This window comes from Furipterus horrens, unplaced genomic scaffold (genome assembly GCF_987537825.1).
Source record: "Furipterus horrens unplaced genomic scaffold, mFurHor1.1.pri manual_scaffold_9, whole genome shotgun sequence".
NCBI classification, from domain to species: Eukaryota; Metazoa; Chordata; class Mammalia; order Chiroptera; family Furipteridae; genus Furipterus; species Furipterus horrens.
Window position 1 is genome coordinate 98,215,057 of NW_028327179.1, and position 16,155 is coordinate 98,231,211.

The following is a 16,155-nucleotide window of genomic DNA, read 5'->3' on the forward strand; positions in this document are numbered from 1 at the left end:
AATATATCTCCCCCTCTTTTTAAACTTCAAGGCGTTTACATTTCTGTTTACCAAACTTGATCTTGTTTTATTTTTGCTTCTCTTTGTAGGTTGTATCTTCAAATATTGCCCCAGGCATACAACGTTTCATTATTCTCCTAAGCTTGAGCCCCTCCCCCTTGAAAATTCGATAGCAATAACTTTCTTTCATCAAACATGGATGAATCTTTGGGCCATAGAGGGTTCAGGAAGGGACTCTCCAGCACACCGTTAAGGATGTCCATCCATTTGACACCAGTGTATGCATGAATACATTTTAAATATGGCCAAACGACCCTGTTTTTCTCTTAAAAAAAAATCTTTTAGTAATGAAATTAATGCTTTTAAATGCCCTAATCACACAGGAAAGAGTCTATATTCTTATGAGTATTTCAACTACCCTCTCTGTAGGCCTTCCAGAGTCCTTTGTTACAGTTTCGTGAGCAGAATTGCAGACAGTATTCCATAGAAACACTGCCTTTCACTACAGGGCAATAAAGCGTCCTTCTCCTGTCATTGGCCTGGCTTTGCTGGGAGAGGTCCGTGCGTCACTGCCTGCCAAAAATGATCTACAGGGTCTTCTAGATCTGTTCTCAGTTGTAGCAAGTCCACTGCACCAGAACTACAAGTTTGGAAAGCCACCCCTCCTTTGAAAATCACCATAAATTGATCATTTTAAAGCCTTCTGCTGTGCATATTTTATTGCAGAATTGTCTCACTGGACTACATTTTCACTGTACAAAGGTGTATAGTGTTGTCTACCAACAAATGATAAATTGTACATTTTTTCTATTTTTTCATCATTCACATAAATATCAAATAAGACATGTGAAAGACTTTTTGGTTAGCGTGTTTATTTCAAGAAAACACAATAAACTACTGTTATATCCATGCCAAAATAGTCACAATAACCATACTTCGATCTGAATATCGTTCTTGTGGCATTTTGCCCAGGTCGTTTTTGTTTTTCAGTTAGAAAACTTCAGATAAAGAACTCTCCCTGAGCCTTACGTTTTGTTTTCTAATCAATGAACTTTATTATAGTCATCAGACATCATCGTGAGGCTCACATTGCATGTTTCTAATTAATTATAGTCAGTGCATGTATGTGCTGTTCGGGGATTCTGCTGTTTACAGAATGGAGTCCACCAGTTGGTCGTCTACAGAATTGAGAGCCATTCATCTGAACTTGTAGCCTTGTGCCAACATGTGCTTAGAAATTTCATATCATTTTAAGGAAAAAAAAATCTAAGCTGCAGATTTTGATAGTTCAGGGGCACACTTGCAATGCTCAGAATTTAATCTTTATTTCATTAAAGTTTTCTTCTAAAATAATTATAGATTCGCCTGCATAAGAAATAATGTAAAGGGAGCTCCTGCTCCTCTTTCATCTGGTTTCCCCCAGTAGTCGTCATCGCCGTCGGCAGCCGTCCGTCTCGAGAGACGATGGTGTAGCTTCTTAAGAGTCTATCTGCACCGCCGAGAATGGCTGTGCAGTCCGACTCGGGAGTGACACGGTATCTGTCTCCTCCCGTGTTGAATCGACATCTTACGATGATGCTGGAGTGTCCTCTCCAGTGAAGCTGAAGCTACAGAGCCTGGGCAGGGTGATATGGAGGGTCTGCTGTTGCCCATGCAGCAGACCCCCCCTCTCTTCGCAGCTGAAGGGTCCAAGGGAAAGACGGAGTCAATACAGCTTGGCTTCAGGTGCGCCGCAGGAGTTGCCGGTGTTGACTACAACGTCAAACCGCCTTAGGGACTCCGGCTCCGGATTTTCTGTCGGGGTTTACTCCCTTAGCCTTTCCCCTGAAGAGGTATGCCGCAAGGCAGCGGAGGTTTTTTGGAGTCAGAGTTTTCCTTCTCTGATGTGCCCTGACTGGAAGATCGAACCAGCGACACTCAGCTCACAGGCCGACGCTCAATCCACTGAGCCAAACCAGCCAGGGCTGTCCCCCAGTAGTGACGCCTTGAAAAGCTATAGACTCATCGACAGTCCAGATATTGGAGAGCATTTTGATGGCTGCCAGAGGGGTGGGGTGGGGGATGGGTAAAAACAGTGAAGGGACTAAGAAGTAGGAATTGGTGGTTACAGAATAGTCACAGGGATGTAGAGTACAGCACAGAGAATATAGTCAATAATATTCTAATATCTGTGTGTGGCGTCAGATGGGTACAAGGTTTATTGGGGTGATCTCTCAGTAAGTTATATAATGTCTAATCACTGGATTGTACACCTGAAACTAATGTAGCATTGTATGTCAGCTGTCATTGGAAAATAAAATGATATAAATTTAAAATTATCTCCATTACCTCAAGAGCATCCCTCATGTTGGCATTCTGGGCACACCTGCTTCCCGTTCACCTGACTTTCTCCCTCACCCCTACCATCCATTAGTCCGGTGCATCCATGAACCTGAGCATATGAACCTCACTGAACCGGTTCTGCTAGGATCTGCCACCCTGCTCTGTGACTGCTTGCTACCTGCTATGACTTCCGGTTGCCTGCCTTTTGTGGACTGTGGACGCCATGTTTGCTTCCAGCAGCTTCTAGACCCTGTGGCCACCATGAGAGATGTAGTCGAGTCCTCCTGGTGCCAGAGCTATCTGGGTGTCACAGTAAAATACTGAGAAAGCTCATCTCTCCCATAGGCGTCTTGTCCCACACTAGGTTTCCTGATTTGCATATGTAGTCAGTGGGGCTGCGCTGGCTGGAGGTATGTCCGTCTTGTGCTCCTCTCTCTGCTTCCCCTGATCCCAAGCGGAAGGAACCCCTTGTCTCCTTTAGAACTTAAGTGCTGTCTTTAGATACAGTCTCTCTTTTCCTTCATACCCTTACCATTAACACTTACTGTCCAGTATCTAATGCAATGACAGTCACAAAGTGGCCTGTCAGTAGCAAGAAAAACAGAACGCACGCTGGAGTTAAGGACTAAGTTCAGAAATGAAAGCAAAAATGGGTTTTCGAAGCAGATTCTGCTGTGTCTTGATAAGTTTACAACTGAAGAGAGAATTGCTTTTGTGTGATGGGACTGTTCTATATCACAATCATAGAGCTTAAATGAATCTATACAAGTGCTAAATGCTTTATGCACCCCCCCAAAATAGAGTAGTTACAAAAGCTAGTTAAATCAGCCTAATATTATGCCAGTGTCAAATTTCTGGTGTTAAAGTTTATACTTTGATTATGTGAAACATAGGTAAATAGATCGTTTCTGAATAGAAAGAAATGATAGTAGAATACTAATACCTGAACTATATAAATAAGATGACTAAAGCGCAAAGTCTAGTTTTATGCTGTCTGGTTAAAGTAACAAAATATTACTGAATGTATATTACTCTGAAAACCACCTTATGAATAATGTATGCTTGCTCCATTGCTTTGATCTCTTAATAAGATTTATACAATGGTTTAGACTTTTATTTATAATATAATATTTACATACTATATATATAATTCAACAAAAATACTTAGTTTTCACAATATGGTTAAATATGGAAATTAATTAATGTTTGCTTATTATTATAATGTATACTTTCCAAGAGAGGTTAAGTTATTTCTTTCCAGGATGCTGTCTGGCTAACAATCTTTCCTCTAGATCGTTGCATGGGATATTTCTTAAAGACAAGTTGAATAAAATAGACCTGAACAGTACCATCTTATTCTCTAATACCTCTTTTGGCTTTTTAAAAAACATTTATTCAAAAGGGCATATTCAAAATAAGTTCTCTAATTTTTTTGTCCCGCGAATCTCTACTTGTGTATAATTGGTTATCAAGACCTATTGCTTATTAGCTTTGTTTCAGTGATTTACAAAACAAAACAAAAATGTCCATAAAATTAGTACAGACCTTCATCTACCACACCTGAATGCTCGGGGTGGGGGAAGGCAGCGCCTTGCTTTAGATAATCTTTGCTACAATCGCTTAAAATAAGATTTTTAGATTATTTAACTTCATTGTGCCCTGCATTCTTCATGTTCCCCCTCCCCTCCACCTCCTTACTTGAGAAAAATGTGTTCAGAGGTTCAAGTGATGGTCATCTATTTGAAGTTTTAAGTCATTCCATTCAGAAAGCAAATAAAATTTTCTCATGTCCAGGAGAATATAGTGAGCCTCTAAAATAATCATCACACTGCCCAAGAAATGGAACATCTTGGGTTAGAAAGAGAGCATTGAGCGTGGGAACCGCAGCGTGGATTTTCTGTAAGTGGGGAGCGGGGACTGGCCACTTGTCTCAGTTCTAATTAAAATGACTCCCAAGGTTGTACACACCTGGCGCCAGAAAAACATGTTTGCTCAGCCGAGTCAATTCTGCTAATTCGTTGAAAAGAATCCGTTAAGTGAATCATTTAGCATCCTGTAAAGGAAACAAAGGGTGATAATTGTACGAATTATTCTTTTCATTTTGTTGCGTTGGGAACATGTGAGCAAAGGCAGCCGCGTCTGTACTTTGAGATAAGTAATGAGGTTCTCATAGGATGAGATTTTAACTTTAATGTAGAAAAACCCCTTTCTGGTTAGAGTATAAAGTCAATTGAAGAAGAAAGAGGGTGCCCATGGGACACTGTTCGGAGAACCGCAAAGGAGGCCGAGGGTCGGCAAGAGCGCAGTGGCCACAGGACTGGAAAAGTCATTGCTGCAGAGACAGGGCCACCTGCACCTGGGCGCTGTGGATGTGGGGGTGGGGGTGGGGCTCCGGGCGCGACGGAAGATTCTGGGCTGGCGGGTACGGGGAATGGCAGTGTCAGCAACCAGCACGGGAAAAATAGCAAATGGAGGAGGTCATGGAGGTGAAAGGGCAAAGACTTATTCTGTGTTAAGTCTGAGACATAGTACATTAGCAACATGACTCCATGCGTGCCTTTTATCACCATTAGTTTGATATTAATTATTTTAGATTAAATAATCTTTCTATTAAAAAACTGTGAAAGATTAAAAATAAACGTGCAACATCATCCAGTTGTCTAAATAAGGATGTCTTTTAGACAGTCGGAAATTCTGGCCTAGATCTCAAAATCCAATAGTGGGCTGCAGATAATGGGTATGGATCAATGCTCATTGTTTGGATCAGAATGAGGTTTCCTAGAAAAGGTCTGAGAAGCCAGAGACCTAAGAGGATGCGTGCGGTTCCTGTCCGTGAATGAAGATGAGGTCACAGTCTCAGACGTGCAGTGAGGAGGCCAGGTGCCCCAAAGGGTCAGAGCTGCAGGAAACTCATTGTAGGGGGTAAGAAAAACTCTGGGACGGCAGCCACTTGAAGAAGTTTGGGGGCCCAGTAAAGGAGGGTACAGTGTTGTAATTGAAGAAGTGAGTAGGGTTAAATGAAGTCATTTTCTGCTTTGGGGTTTGCTTGTTTTTCTTTTCTATCAGGACACTTGCTTTGCTTCATTAAAAGTGTTGAGGCAGGGAGAGATTTTAGGGGAATAATATAGCACAAAGGCCCCATGGAGACAGGGCTAATGGAAAACAGAGACTGGAGGTCAATGAGGAGAAGGGAGAAGACAGTCCAAGTGGGACTTGCCCTTGATGGTCTATGAAAGCACATCAGTTCAGCAGCGGGCTGTGGGCATGATGCACTCTGTTTATCCATTTAGCAGCTGCTTGCTATTTAGAAGGTTTCTAGATTGGGGTGATTATGGACAAAGCTCCATAAAAATTTACATTGAGGCTTTATGTGAAGATAGAGTTTCATTTCTCTGGAGCAATGGGATTGCTGGGTGTGTTTAAGAAGCCGCAAAGCCGCTGCCCCATCTGGCCGTACCGTTTTGCATTTCCGCTGGCAATGTCCGGCATTTTCGTTAGCACTGACTATGACCAGAGGGTTTTTGTTCTTGTGATTTTTATTTATGACTTTTCATATTCACATCAGTTCCCCTGGCCTCACAAAACCCAAGGGGGTCATGTAGACTGGCCCATGAAACGTGCAGGAGACATGGAGCACAGCTAAGGAAACCTCATTCTTCTGTCACGACCTTCAGAGAAGGCTCGGAGTTTAGTTCAAACATCCAGAGACAGAAAAAGTATACGCAAACTAAACCTAGTATAAATGGGCTATTTCTTATACACCTGCAACAGAGTAGCGATCCTTATGATATTTTAGGATTGTTTGGCCAAGTTGATTGACGTCAGTGGTGGTCACTCTATCTGCATTGGTCTCTGTGACTCTGACCAAGTACATCTTTTCATCTTGCTGCTGCACAGTAAATAGGCATCTCTGAAAATAGCCATTATCCCAGCGAGTAGGTGTTTAAGCTGTGGATCTTTGGCCTTACAGTAAATTTAAATTAAAGTCTTTAAATAATGTAAGTTGTTTCTGTTTCCTTTTTTGTTGTCTAAAATAAAATTACTAAATTTATCAGGTAGTGACTATCCTCTTAGATCAGATAATGCTGTGAGATCAACGACCTCAGTGTTTTGATTAAAGACATTTTTTAAAAATTATAGATATTTTCTTTAGACATGGCCAGTACCTATAGAATGTGAAATTCAGAAAAGAAAATAAAGCTACGTATGAAACAGAATAAACTTGGGGCAACTTACATGGCCATGGGGACCCTATACTAAATATCCCATTAATCCTCTGAATCTATTTTGGTTATTGTTAAATAAAAATATTTTCATGTCAGAGTACTATTAACTTTATTATTCTTTTGAAAATATATAAAGTAAGACTAGTCTGATATTTTGCAAATAAAATAAAGTTTTATATCTGCATGATTCTTGCTTTAATTTTCTATATCTACTTTAGTACAAGAGAGAATGATCTGCATGAGTGGACAAAAATGAATCTGATTATTAGTGATTAGCATATTTTAAAGTGTACATTTTCACTGAGAAAACCAGACTGCGCATCTACCAAGCCTGCATACTCAGCACTCTCCTCTATGGCAGCGAGACGTGGACCACCTACGCAAGGCACGAAAGGAAACTCAACAACTTCCACATGAGGTGCCTGCGACGCGTCCTGCATGTCGCCTGGCAGGATAAGGTCCCCAACACCGAGGTGCTGAAGCGAGCCAACATGAGCAGTTTGCATGCAGTTCTTAGCGAGAGACGCCTCAGGTGGCTCGGCCATGTCAAAAGAATGGATGCAGGCCGTATCCCCAAAGACCTCCTCTACGGCGAGCTAGCAGAAGGCAAGAGGATGACAGGGCGCCCAAAACTGCGGTTCAAAGACATCTGCAAAAAGGACATGACACAATACTCCATCAATCTCAACACATGGGAAGTTCAAGCAGACGACCGCCTAGCCTGGAGGCTCGCGGTCAGGCAAGGTACGTCACGTGCAGAGGCTGCGCGCAACGAGGAGGCGGCCCAGAAAAGATCGAGGCGGAAGCAGCGTCAGCAGCAGCAACAACAGCCATCTGCCTTCACCTGTACCAAGTGCGGCAGGGATTGTCACTCCCGAATCGGACTGCACAGCCATTCTCGGCGGTGCAGATAGACTCTCAAGAAGCTACGCCATCGTCTCTCGAGACGGACGGCTGCCGACGACATTTTAAACTTGCATGTCTGTGTCTTGAAAAAGTGACATTAATTTTATAGTATGTTAGTGTAGTGGAGTCCTTCAAATTAGGGGACAACTTCGCCTGATAGGATAAGTAATTTAAGTATTGGTATTGTGTGATTGTAGCAAGATCGTTTTTCATAGCACACTCCAGTGAAGAATTTGGATTTTATTTAGTACAAAATAATATTTCCTGAAAATTTCCAGTTGGCAACTTTGACATGATCAATACCATATCTGTATTGTAGAGAACTAAGATCGAAAGCAGAGTGGGAGATGGGGGAACTGGGGAGCTATATACTCTCTCAGGTATGAAGCAATTGAGAGACCTAAACTCTTGAAAGAAGATAGAAATGAAAAGGAAGTAATTACAAATAAGAAATCGTAACTAGGATTTGATAATGAAAACCATAAGAGATTGAAGCTGGATCCTAGACAGGCAGATTTCCAACTGGGTAGGTCCTAAGGACATTTGGAAGTAGAATTATTGAGAGATTATAATTGTCATAGGGATTTTGTCCACATTCGTCCCAGTCGTTATACTGACCGGAAGCAGACGGCACATTCTAACGTGTTTACCTCACAATTCAGTGAAGGAATAGCTAACAGGAGTGTGGTCAGGGTTAAGGGAACAAACAAGGGGCGATAAATCTCTCGTGAAGGAGAAACACGGGGAGGCCATTTCTGGGCCGGCAGAACTCAGGAAAGAAACAGTATTATCAGGACCAGGGAGGCTGCAGCCCTGGAAGGCAGGCTGCCGAGAGGGCGGTCGTCTGGGCGTGCGCCCGGTGGGGGCATCCAGGTGGGAGCCCAAGGGCAGGGGAGCCTGTGTGGTCCAGCCTGGGAGCTCTGGCCCTGCTTGGGCCACCTGGAGGTCAGAGGCGACACCTGGGGGCAGGAGGGAACCGAGGCGGACTGCAGACGCACCTGTGGAACTTACGGCTGAAGACAGGAACTGGGTGATCTCACTTCTGGAAACTGAGGGGGCCCAACCTGGTCTTTAATAACCCCCAGGAAAGAACAACCAGTGAAGAGGATGACGTTATCTGAGGTCAAATGAAGTGAGCAAAGCAGACATGTCCTTGAATAAGAGATTCGGGGAGAAGATGACTAATAACCGGGGAGGTTGAAGAAAAACCAGCTCCCCAAGCAGAAGTTGATTGGATTACCAGCAGCGATTCTCCTGATTGCTATTTTGAAATAAAAGACAGTGATAAGCCAATGGCTGAAGCTGAAACACAGCGCAGAGAAAGACCGAAATGCGGAGCACAACCTGTTTATTTGAGAAATTTTGTAGTGAAAGGAAGTAGAAACTAGACCTTGTCAAAATGGAGGAATATAATGTAACATTTTTTCCCATGAAAGGTGAGATTCAGATATACTAGAAAAAAAACCAGCTTCTTTAGAAGAAGTATCCTGATTTTGGCTCTTTCTCTGTATCACAAATAAATATTTCTGGGTATTAATCTTAACTATAGAATATAGAAATGGTAGGAAGTATATTAAATTGAGAGAGACTAAAGTCATCATTAATGTTCAAATCAGAGAACACATTTAGTGCCCAACTCATTAATATCTCATGCTATCAAGCTATCTAAATGAAGAATTTCACATTTTGAAAAGATACCATTTAAAGATGGCAACTTACTTTGCTATTGCTAACCCTCATCCTAAATAAAAGTTGGTTGTGTTTTGTTGACCTTACATTTACAGAAGCATTTGATTCCGCATTTGGAAAGAGATACCCTCCGGGTCCATTCCAAGTACATCTCAGATAACTGCCATTGAAACTTAGCCAACACCTGACCAAAGCAGTGTTTGTGGAAGATAACCTGAGGATCAGTGCAGCCCAGCCTTTCCTCTAGATGCTCTAAGCTGTTTCCAGACGAGGCCAGGCAGCAGAGAACAGAACGCCAGGATTCAGATGTCGGTTCCCATTGCGGGATGTGTTCACTGAACGGTGTTTTGGCCTCTTTCCATCGGGCCGCACTGAAGGAAGCCCCAGTGAGATTTGTCTCTATCTTCTTACACAGATGTTCCGGAACACTTTGTTCACTGTATACACGGTTCCTTTTACATAAGGACTCATCGGAGACGTTTATTTCTGGGCTCAGTACCAGGCAGCTCACGCTTCTTCAAGCAACTGCTTAGACTTTATTTTTACAGATATGATGATTCTCGCAACTGATTGCGTCTCCATCTGTGTGTTCTGCCAGGAATCTTAGCGCCAAAGTTTTCACAACCCAACAAAAATATATCTTGTGGCTTTTAGCAAAGTCGTGTATGGATAAATATTTTTTATCGGATAGTACAGAGAGGATTTAATTTAAAAAGCGAAAGATTTGCTCCCATTATTTCTCATCCCTGGTTCCGTATATTATATAGCAGTTTGCCTATCAACCTTGAAATTACCTCTCAACTACTGACTTTGTGATAGCTCAATTCATAGTTAACTACTAACTTTCCCCCCGTGTCTGGCATGGTTTTAGAAATTATATCAATATGTTGAATTGTCTCTGTTAATTTTTTTTTTTTTTGCGTCTAGTAATTTTGTCTGCTGTTCTGTGACGCTTTGGTAGTATCTTTTGACTTTTTACTTAAAGGACACAGACATTATTCACCGTGGGTTTCCTTATACATCCTCTCAAATATTCCAGCTCCAGAGTTCTGTCAGTAATGTAATTTAACATTATCAAGTTGGTAGCATTGCCTTTGGTTTTCTTACTTTGTTTATAAATTTACTTCAAATGTTGAAAAAAGAAAGGACAGTTGGTACGATGTATCTAATTATTTTCATCTTTTCTTATAGCTTGGCCTGTAGGATAGAGGAAAAATAGGCAACTTGAGAGAAAAATATAAAGTAGATGCATACAATTAATGAATTGAAGTTACATAGAAATACAGTATGGATTACATTAAATTGAGGGAGGGATGGAGGCAGGGATATAAAGAGGGATCCAAGATACCTGGCCCTGAGACTACATGAAGGAGGAGTACAATAGAGGCATCAGAAAAGACGGAACCCACCTTGTGGGTGGAATGAGAGCAGGTGAGTACAAAAGGTACAACCTATGGGACACCATCATGTGATCCCTGTGAGTGATACAGAAAGGGTCATGGCTCGTGTGGCTCAGAGGATGGAGTGTGAACCAAGGGGTCACCAGTTCGATTCCCAGTCAGGGCACAGGCCTGGGTTGTGGGCCAGGTCCCCAGTTGGGGGCTCATGAGAAGCAACCACACATTGATGTTGCTCTCCCTTTCTCCCTCCCTTCCCTTCTCTCTAAAGATAAGTAAATAAAATCTTTAAAAAAAGAGAAATATAGAAAAGGAAAGGAAAAGAACTAGACTTGTAAAGTTTTTTACCTTATTGTTTTCCTAAGTGAAATTACCTTCTTACATCATAATTTTTAATTAATTAATGTTTCTTCTAGTAAAATACTTCTAAAATCTGTTTATGACTTTGGCAAAATGTAAAGGATAAGAAAATATATTTAATTGAGTCAGGAGCAGAAGTGCCCAGAGCAAGTGTCATTGCTCATGTATAGATGGAATATTTTGGCATGTGTCCCACCAAAAGTTTATCATGATTTTGCAATCCACAAAGAGTATGTGGTTTTTGTTTTTGTTCTCCTTTTTATCCTGACCTGAGGACATGCTTATTGATTTTATGGAGAGAGGAAGGGAGAGCGAGGGAGAGGGAAAGACACATTGATGTGAGAGAGAACCATTGATCAGCTGCCTCTCACATCTGCCCTGACTGGGAGTTGAACCTTCGACCTTTCAATTTAAGTGACGATGCTCCAACCAACTGAGCCACACCAGCAACATAGAGTTCATTTTTTGTTTTTTGTTTTTTTTTTTTTTAGATTTTTAAAAATTTATTTTTAGAGAGAGTGGAAGGAAGGGTGAAAGGGAGAGAAACATCAATGTGTGTTGCCTCTCGTACACCCCCAACTGGGGATCAGGCCAGGCACGTGCCCTGACTGGGAATCGAACCGGTGACCCTTTGGTTCACAGGCTGGCATTCAATCCACTGAGCCACACCAGCCAGGCCTAGAGGATGTTTTTAGCACAGTTCAGGTGAATTACCTTGCTCCTTGCATCTCTCCTCTGACTTTGACCTGATTTTTCCATGATGATTTCCTTTTCTTCCTCATGGTCTCTGTGACTCATATACACGTAGATATTCATAAAAACATTCGCATACTGCTGGGAAAACTTGGCTAGCCTAGGGTCTTCTTGAATCACACTAGCATGCTCTCCTCCCTGTAGGATGGTATTATCAAACATGTGGTTTATGAACTCTCCATGGTTACTGAACTGGTTTTTGGTGCATCCGGAAAAAAACACGGAGCTATCAAACATAAACAGGCGGGAGTTTGGGAGTGGACATGTGTATCCAGTCATTTAACCAGGCAGTAAATAGATACTTAATTGGACACCAACCACTAGACCTGGGGCGTCAGATATAACGGGGGGCTAAAGGCTTGATCACAAACTTTAAAGCTGGCGTGCATACTTCTGAAACGGCCATTAGGTGGGTAATGAAAACATAATGAAGCCATTACAACTGAGCCAAGGGAATGGGACGTACAGGATGCTATGAGGCCCCCTGCGGAGTGGCAGGGGTGACAAGCGAGGGTCACGGGATGTCCTTCCTGTCTGAAGCTCCGCCTGAGCTGAGGCCCGCAGTGCGTGTGTCCAGCCAGGTGAGGATGCCGGCGCAAGGGTCCAGGTGACGAGGCCAGAGCACGGGGGACGGAGACATAGCACTGTCTACAGGCACTGCTCCCCGCCCTGCCGGCCTCGGGGAGTGCGCGTGCCCTGGGGACCCGCATCAGGGCTGCAGAAGGAAAAGTCAGCCTCTACATTTCGATATAAATGGTTAGCGTGGGGAAAATAAAATGTGAACTCCAACCAGAAATAAAACTGCACTTGAAGAACAGTGATTATGGGGAACACGGGTTTATGACAGCAACTTAAGGAGTAATCAATATATGTTTCTGTGGGAGCAGAGACACTCTGTGTTCCAAGAAAGGCAGACCTCTCACTCGAGGAAGAATTCGTGCGGGGTTTTTTTTTACTCACCTAATTCCCAGGAGCCCTGAAAGCCCCGAGGCGTCCGTGCGCACGCAGTAGCGGGGTGTCTCAGACGGGTTTTCCTTTCCCAAGCCAGACCTTCGCGCTGAGGGCGTCTGGGTCATCTGCTGCAGGGCCGTGTGGGCCTGGGTTTTAGGTGTCCTGAAGGGCGAGGCCGTGGTGAGGACTGTACACGTGTGCCCTTCGTGAAAGACGGCACCAGCTCCACTTCCTACCCGGTGCTAGGAATTCGGAAGGAAAAGCTAGAGCCGATGCCTCTCCCAGCGCACGTCTCAATCCCTGCGCGCTTTCCCTCCGCCTGATGAATTCCACGCTTCAGGGCAGGGCAGGGCTCTTTGCCAGAGGTTATTGGGTTTTAAATGCCACACGGCTGCATGCTCTTCTGATGATTTCAGACTTTGGCATCCTACCTGCCCCGAGGGGAGGCTTTATTAATTAATTTGAAAAAACTCTTAGATCAGGGCCTGATAAACTGGAGCCCATAACCGCGTTGGTCCCTGCCTGTTCTTTTCAAGTCTGTGCACTAAGATGGTTTTTACACGTTTAATCTTTTCTCTATTGCGTTTATTGGGGTGGCATTTGTTAATACAGTTATATAGGTTTCCGGTGCACAATTCTATAGCACATCACCTGTGTGCTGTATGTGTGTTCACCAGTCAACTTCCCTCCCATCACCATTTAGCCCCCTTTACCCTCTTCTTCCTCCGCGACCCCCTCTCCCTCTGCTCATCACCACACTGTTGTCTGTGAGGTTTGCGTTGTTTAAAAAATAACAGAAGGATAAAGAGCATATGGGGCTGAGAGGTATGAGGCCATAAAATCCTACACTATTTACTGTTCGGTAATTTACAGAAAAAGTTTGCCTCTCCCTCTCTTAGGCCATCCAAACCATTATTTGAGCTCGAAGAAATATTTAAGGCACATGGTGGAAAATGTTCAGTTATTAAAACTTTAATGATGTTTGGATTACTCTGAAGTTAGCCTTCTGAATGACTCACAGTATGTTATTTTTAAAAAAGCCCCAACTCTTTGCTGTATAGTTAACAATTTATAGGACCATAAAGTCATACCACAGGTTCAGTATTATATTATATTGTTCTCAGCTGTGCTAAACATAGAGCTCCGCAAGTTATATACCTGCTGTGTTGGGGACACAAAACAAAACTATACTTTTAAGCACATATACAAATCACAGCCAGAAAAAGAGATTTAAAACCAATGGCATATAATTCACAAGCTTCTGTAAAGTGATATTTCAGTCTTACAGCGATGAATTTTGTGCTTTCACGCATACACAAAACATATGTTATTGTGTGACATTTGTCTAAACGAAGGTTGAATTTTAGAGGATATTGTTCGAGTCAAGAAAAATTCAAACTCATCTTTTAATTTTGATATAGATTTCTAGGCCTTAAAAGTTTTGTAAAAATAGCTTTATGTCCTTCCTTGTTTTTTCTTCCTTTTTATATCTGTGCGAAAAGCTGCAAGCGAGTGTGAAAGTCAAATTATGTTTTAAAAAATAAGGTCCTTTTCAAAGCCTATGCCCCATGGTCATTACTCCTAAACAGCTGTATGCGCTGTAGCAGACCAGTCTGTCTTTCCTTTTAGTAAAAGGGTCACTCCAACTTCTAATTACTTGTTGTGACTCTGTGGAGGAACTTTTGCTAATGACCACAGTAGAAGCATGTTTTGGGAAAATGTGTGAGAAAGGAAAATAGTAATTTTGTCAAAATTCATGAAAATAAAAAAATGCAGAGAGAAGTAAACTTTGCGGGCAAAATATGCTATCTAGTAAATGGGCTAGAAATCAAACGTTAACATTCAAAATATAAAAGTTATCAAACTTTCTATTTGACATTCAGAGATGGCAATATGAAACGTCAAAAATAAACGTGTTGTGCCTAAATAGGAAAACCTTTGTTCCCAGCTGAAAATTGGATCCTCAAAGCTTAGGATAGAATTGAATGAGCTTGTGACTTTGCCCTGGTTGGCCCTTGTTAGCTATTCAGCATCCAGTAGGTCCACTCATTCTTCTTAAGCCTGAGTTTCTCGATTTGAAAAAAAAAAAAAAGCATCCCTACCAAATGCAGAGTTTCCTGGCATGCACAAACAATACAGTGTGTACTAGAACCCTTTAAATAATAAAACAATGTATAAATATTAGATGTTGTTTTTATTAAATCAAGGGCTACGCCTTCTTCCGTGGTCCTTAGCGTTCCCGTGAACTGCTGTCTAGGAGACAGTTCACGCGTATTTACACGTTATATTCACGACAGTGATCAGCAGTGCCTGGGCCGTTCTTTGGAAGTGTTTTGAACTGCACTGAACAAGCACGTGAGTGCATCAGCAAATGAATGAATAAGGGACCGAGTGGCTAAAATTGAGTCTCACTGAGTTAGGTGGCCCCCTCTCCGCGTGCTATCCACTGGCAGCTGCCTCTCCTGAATCAGGAGGGTTGGGAGTGGCTGACTGGGTGACCTTTTAAAGGGAACCCTGGGCTGCTACTCAAAGAGAAGAGTCTGCTGAGGAACGAGGTCTGCTGCCTACTCCGAGACTCCTCCTCCCTCTTTCTCTCTCCAGTGCCCACATTTAGTACCTTGGGATAGATTTCTATCTTTTCCCCCGCTCCCTACTCTAAAAATGTTATTAGTGCTTCTTTTGAAATATCGTATGTCTTTTTTTTTTTCCCCATACAATCCACATCGGCATTGACACTCAGTTCCTTGTCACTGGTCATCCTGCCTGTGGTGTGACTCCCAGGACCCAGGATCTCCTGACCAGGGCTTTCTTATTCTGCCATTTCTTTAAAAAAAGAAAAGAAAAGACACCTAGCATAGTCCGTTGTTCTTTTGACCTAAAGGTTGAGAGGCTGTCCGATTGCAAATGGTGGCGTGGGAAGGTAATGGGGAAAGGATTTTTTGAAAGCAAGAAATACGGCTAGATTTTAGGAAAAATCATTTAGTGTGTAGCTCAAATTTTAGAACTCGTAATTTGTTTATTGTACACTACATTTGAGTACATTTACACATATGAAAGGACCCAGGGAACTTTGGCTCAGTTTGCACATAAAACTGGACTCGTTTTCAAATGAAGGAAACACAGAAGTGGTTTTGCTTGTTTCGTTTTGTTTCTAATTGTTCCTGGTGTGGAGAATATAACGCCCTTCCACTGGATAAGAAAATTTAAATTCAGTGCAGCAGATGGAGAACGTAGCTGTTTCTGAGGTATGTCTCCCCGCCGCCCCCTCTTAATTTGTAAACCCTCTTTTCTTTTTTTGCCCAGGCGTTTCCCGGGAACACCAACTCGGACGGTGTGGTGCGCCATGACCTACAGCACCCGGTGGTCGCCCGCCACGTGCGCTTCGTGCCGCTGGACTGGAACGGGGAAGGCCGCATCGGGCTCCGGACCGAGGTCTACGGCTGCTCTTACTGTGAGTGTCCCGCGCCGGGGCGGGCGGCGGGCTCTGCCACCGTCGCGTACACGGGGCCCTGGTCGTTTTCAGTTATGTAGCATTGCTTGCTTTCCCTGAC

The 16,155-nt window shown here is 42.8% G+C and overlaps 1 protein-coding gene across 1 annotated transcript in view; it reads left to right on the plus strand.

Moving 5' to 3' along the window:
* Positions 1-16,155, plus strand: part of CNTNAP2 (contactin associated protein 2) — a 1,071,500-nt gene that overhangs the window by 169,986 nt on the left and 885,359 nt on the right. The window contains exon 3 of the mRNA XM_090286919.1: positions 15,908-16,055. Within this exon, the coding sequence (XP_090143045.1) occupies positions 15,908-16,055 (148 nt within the window). The remainder of the gene's footprint in view (positions 1-15,907; positions 16,056-16,155) is intronic.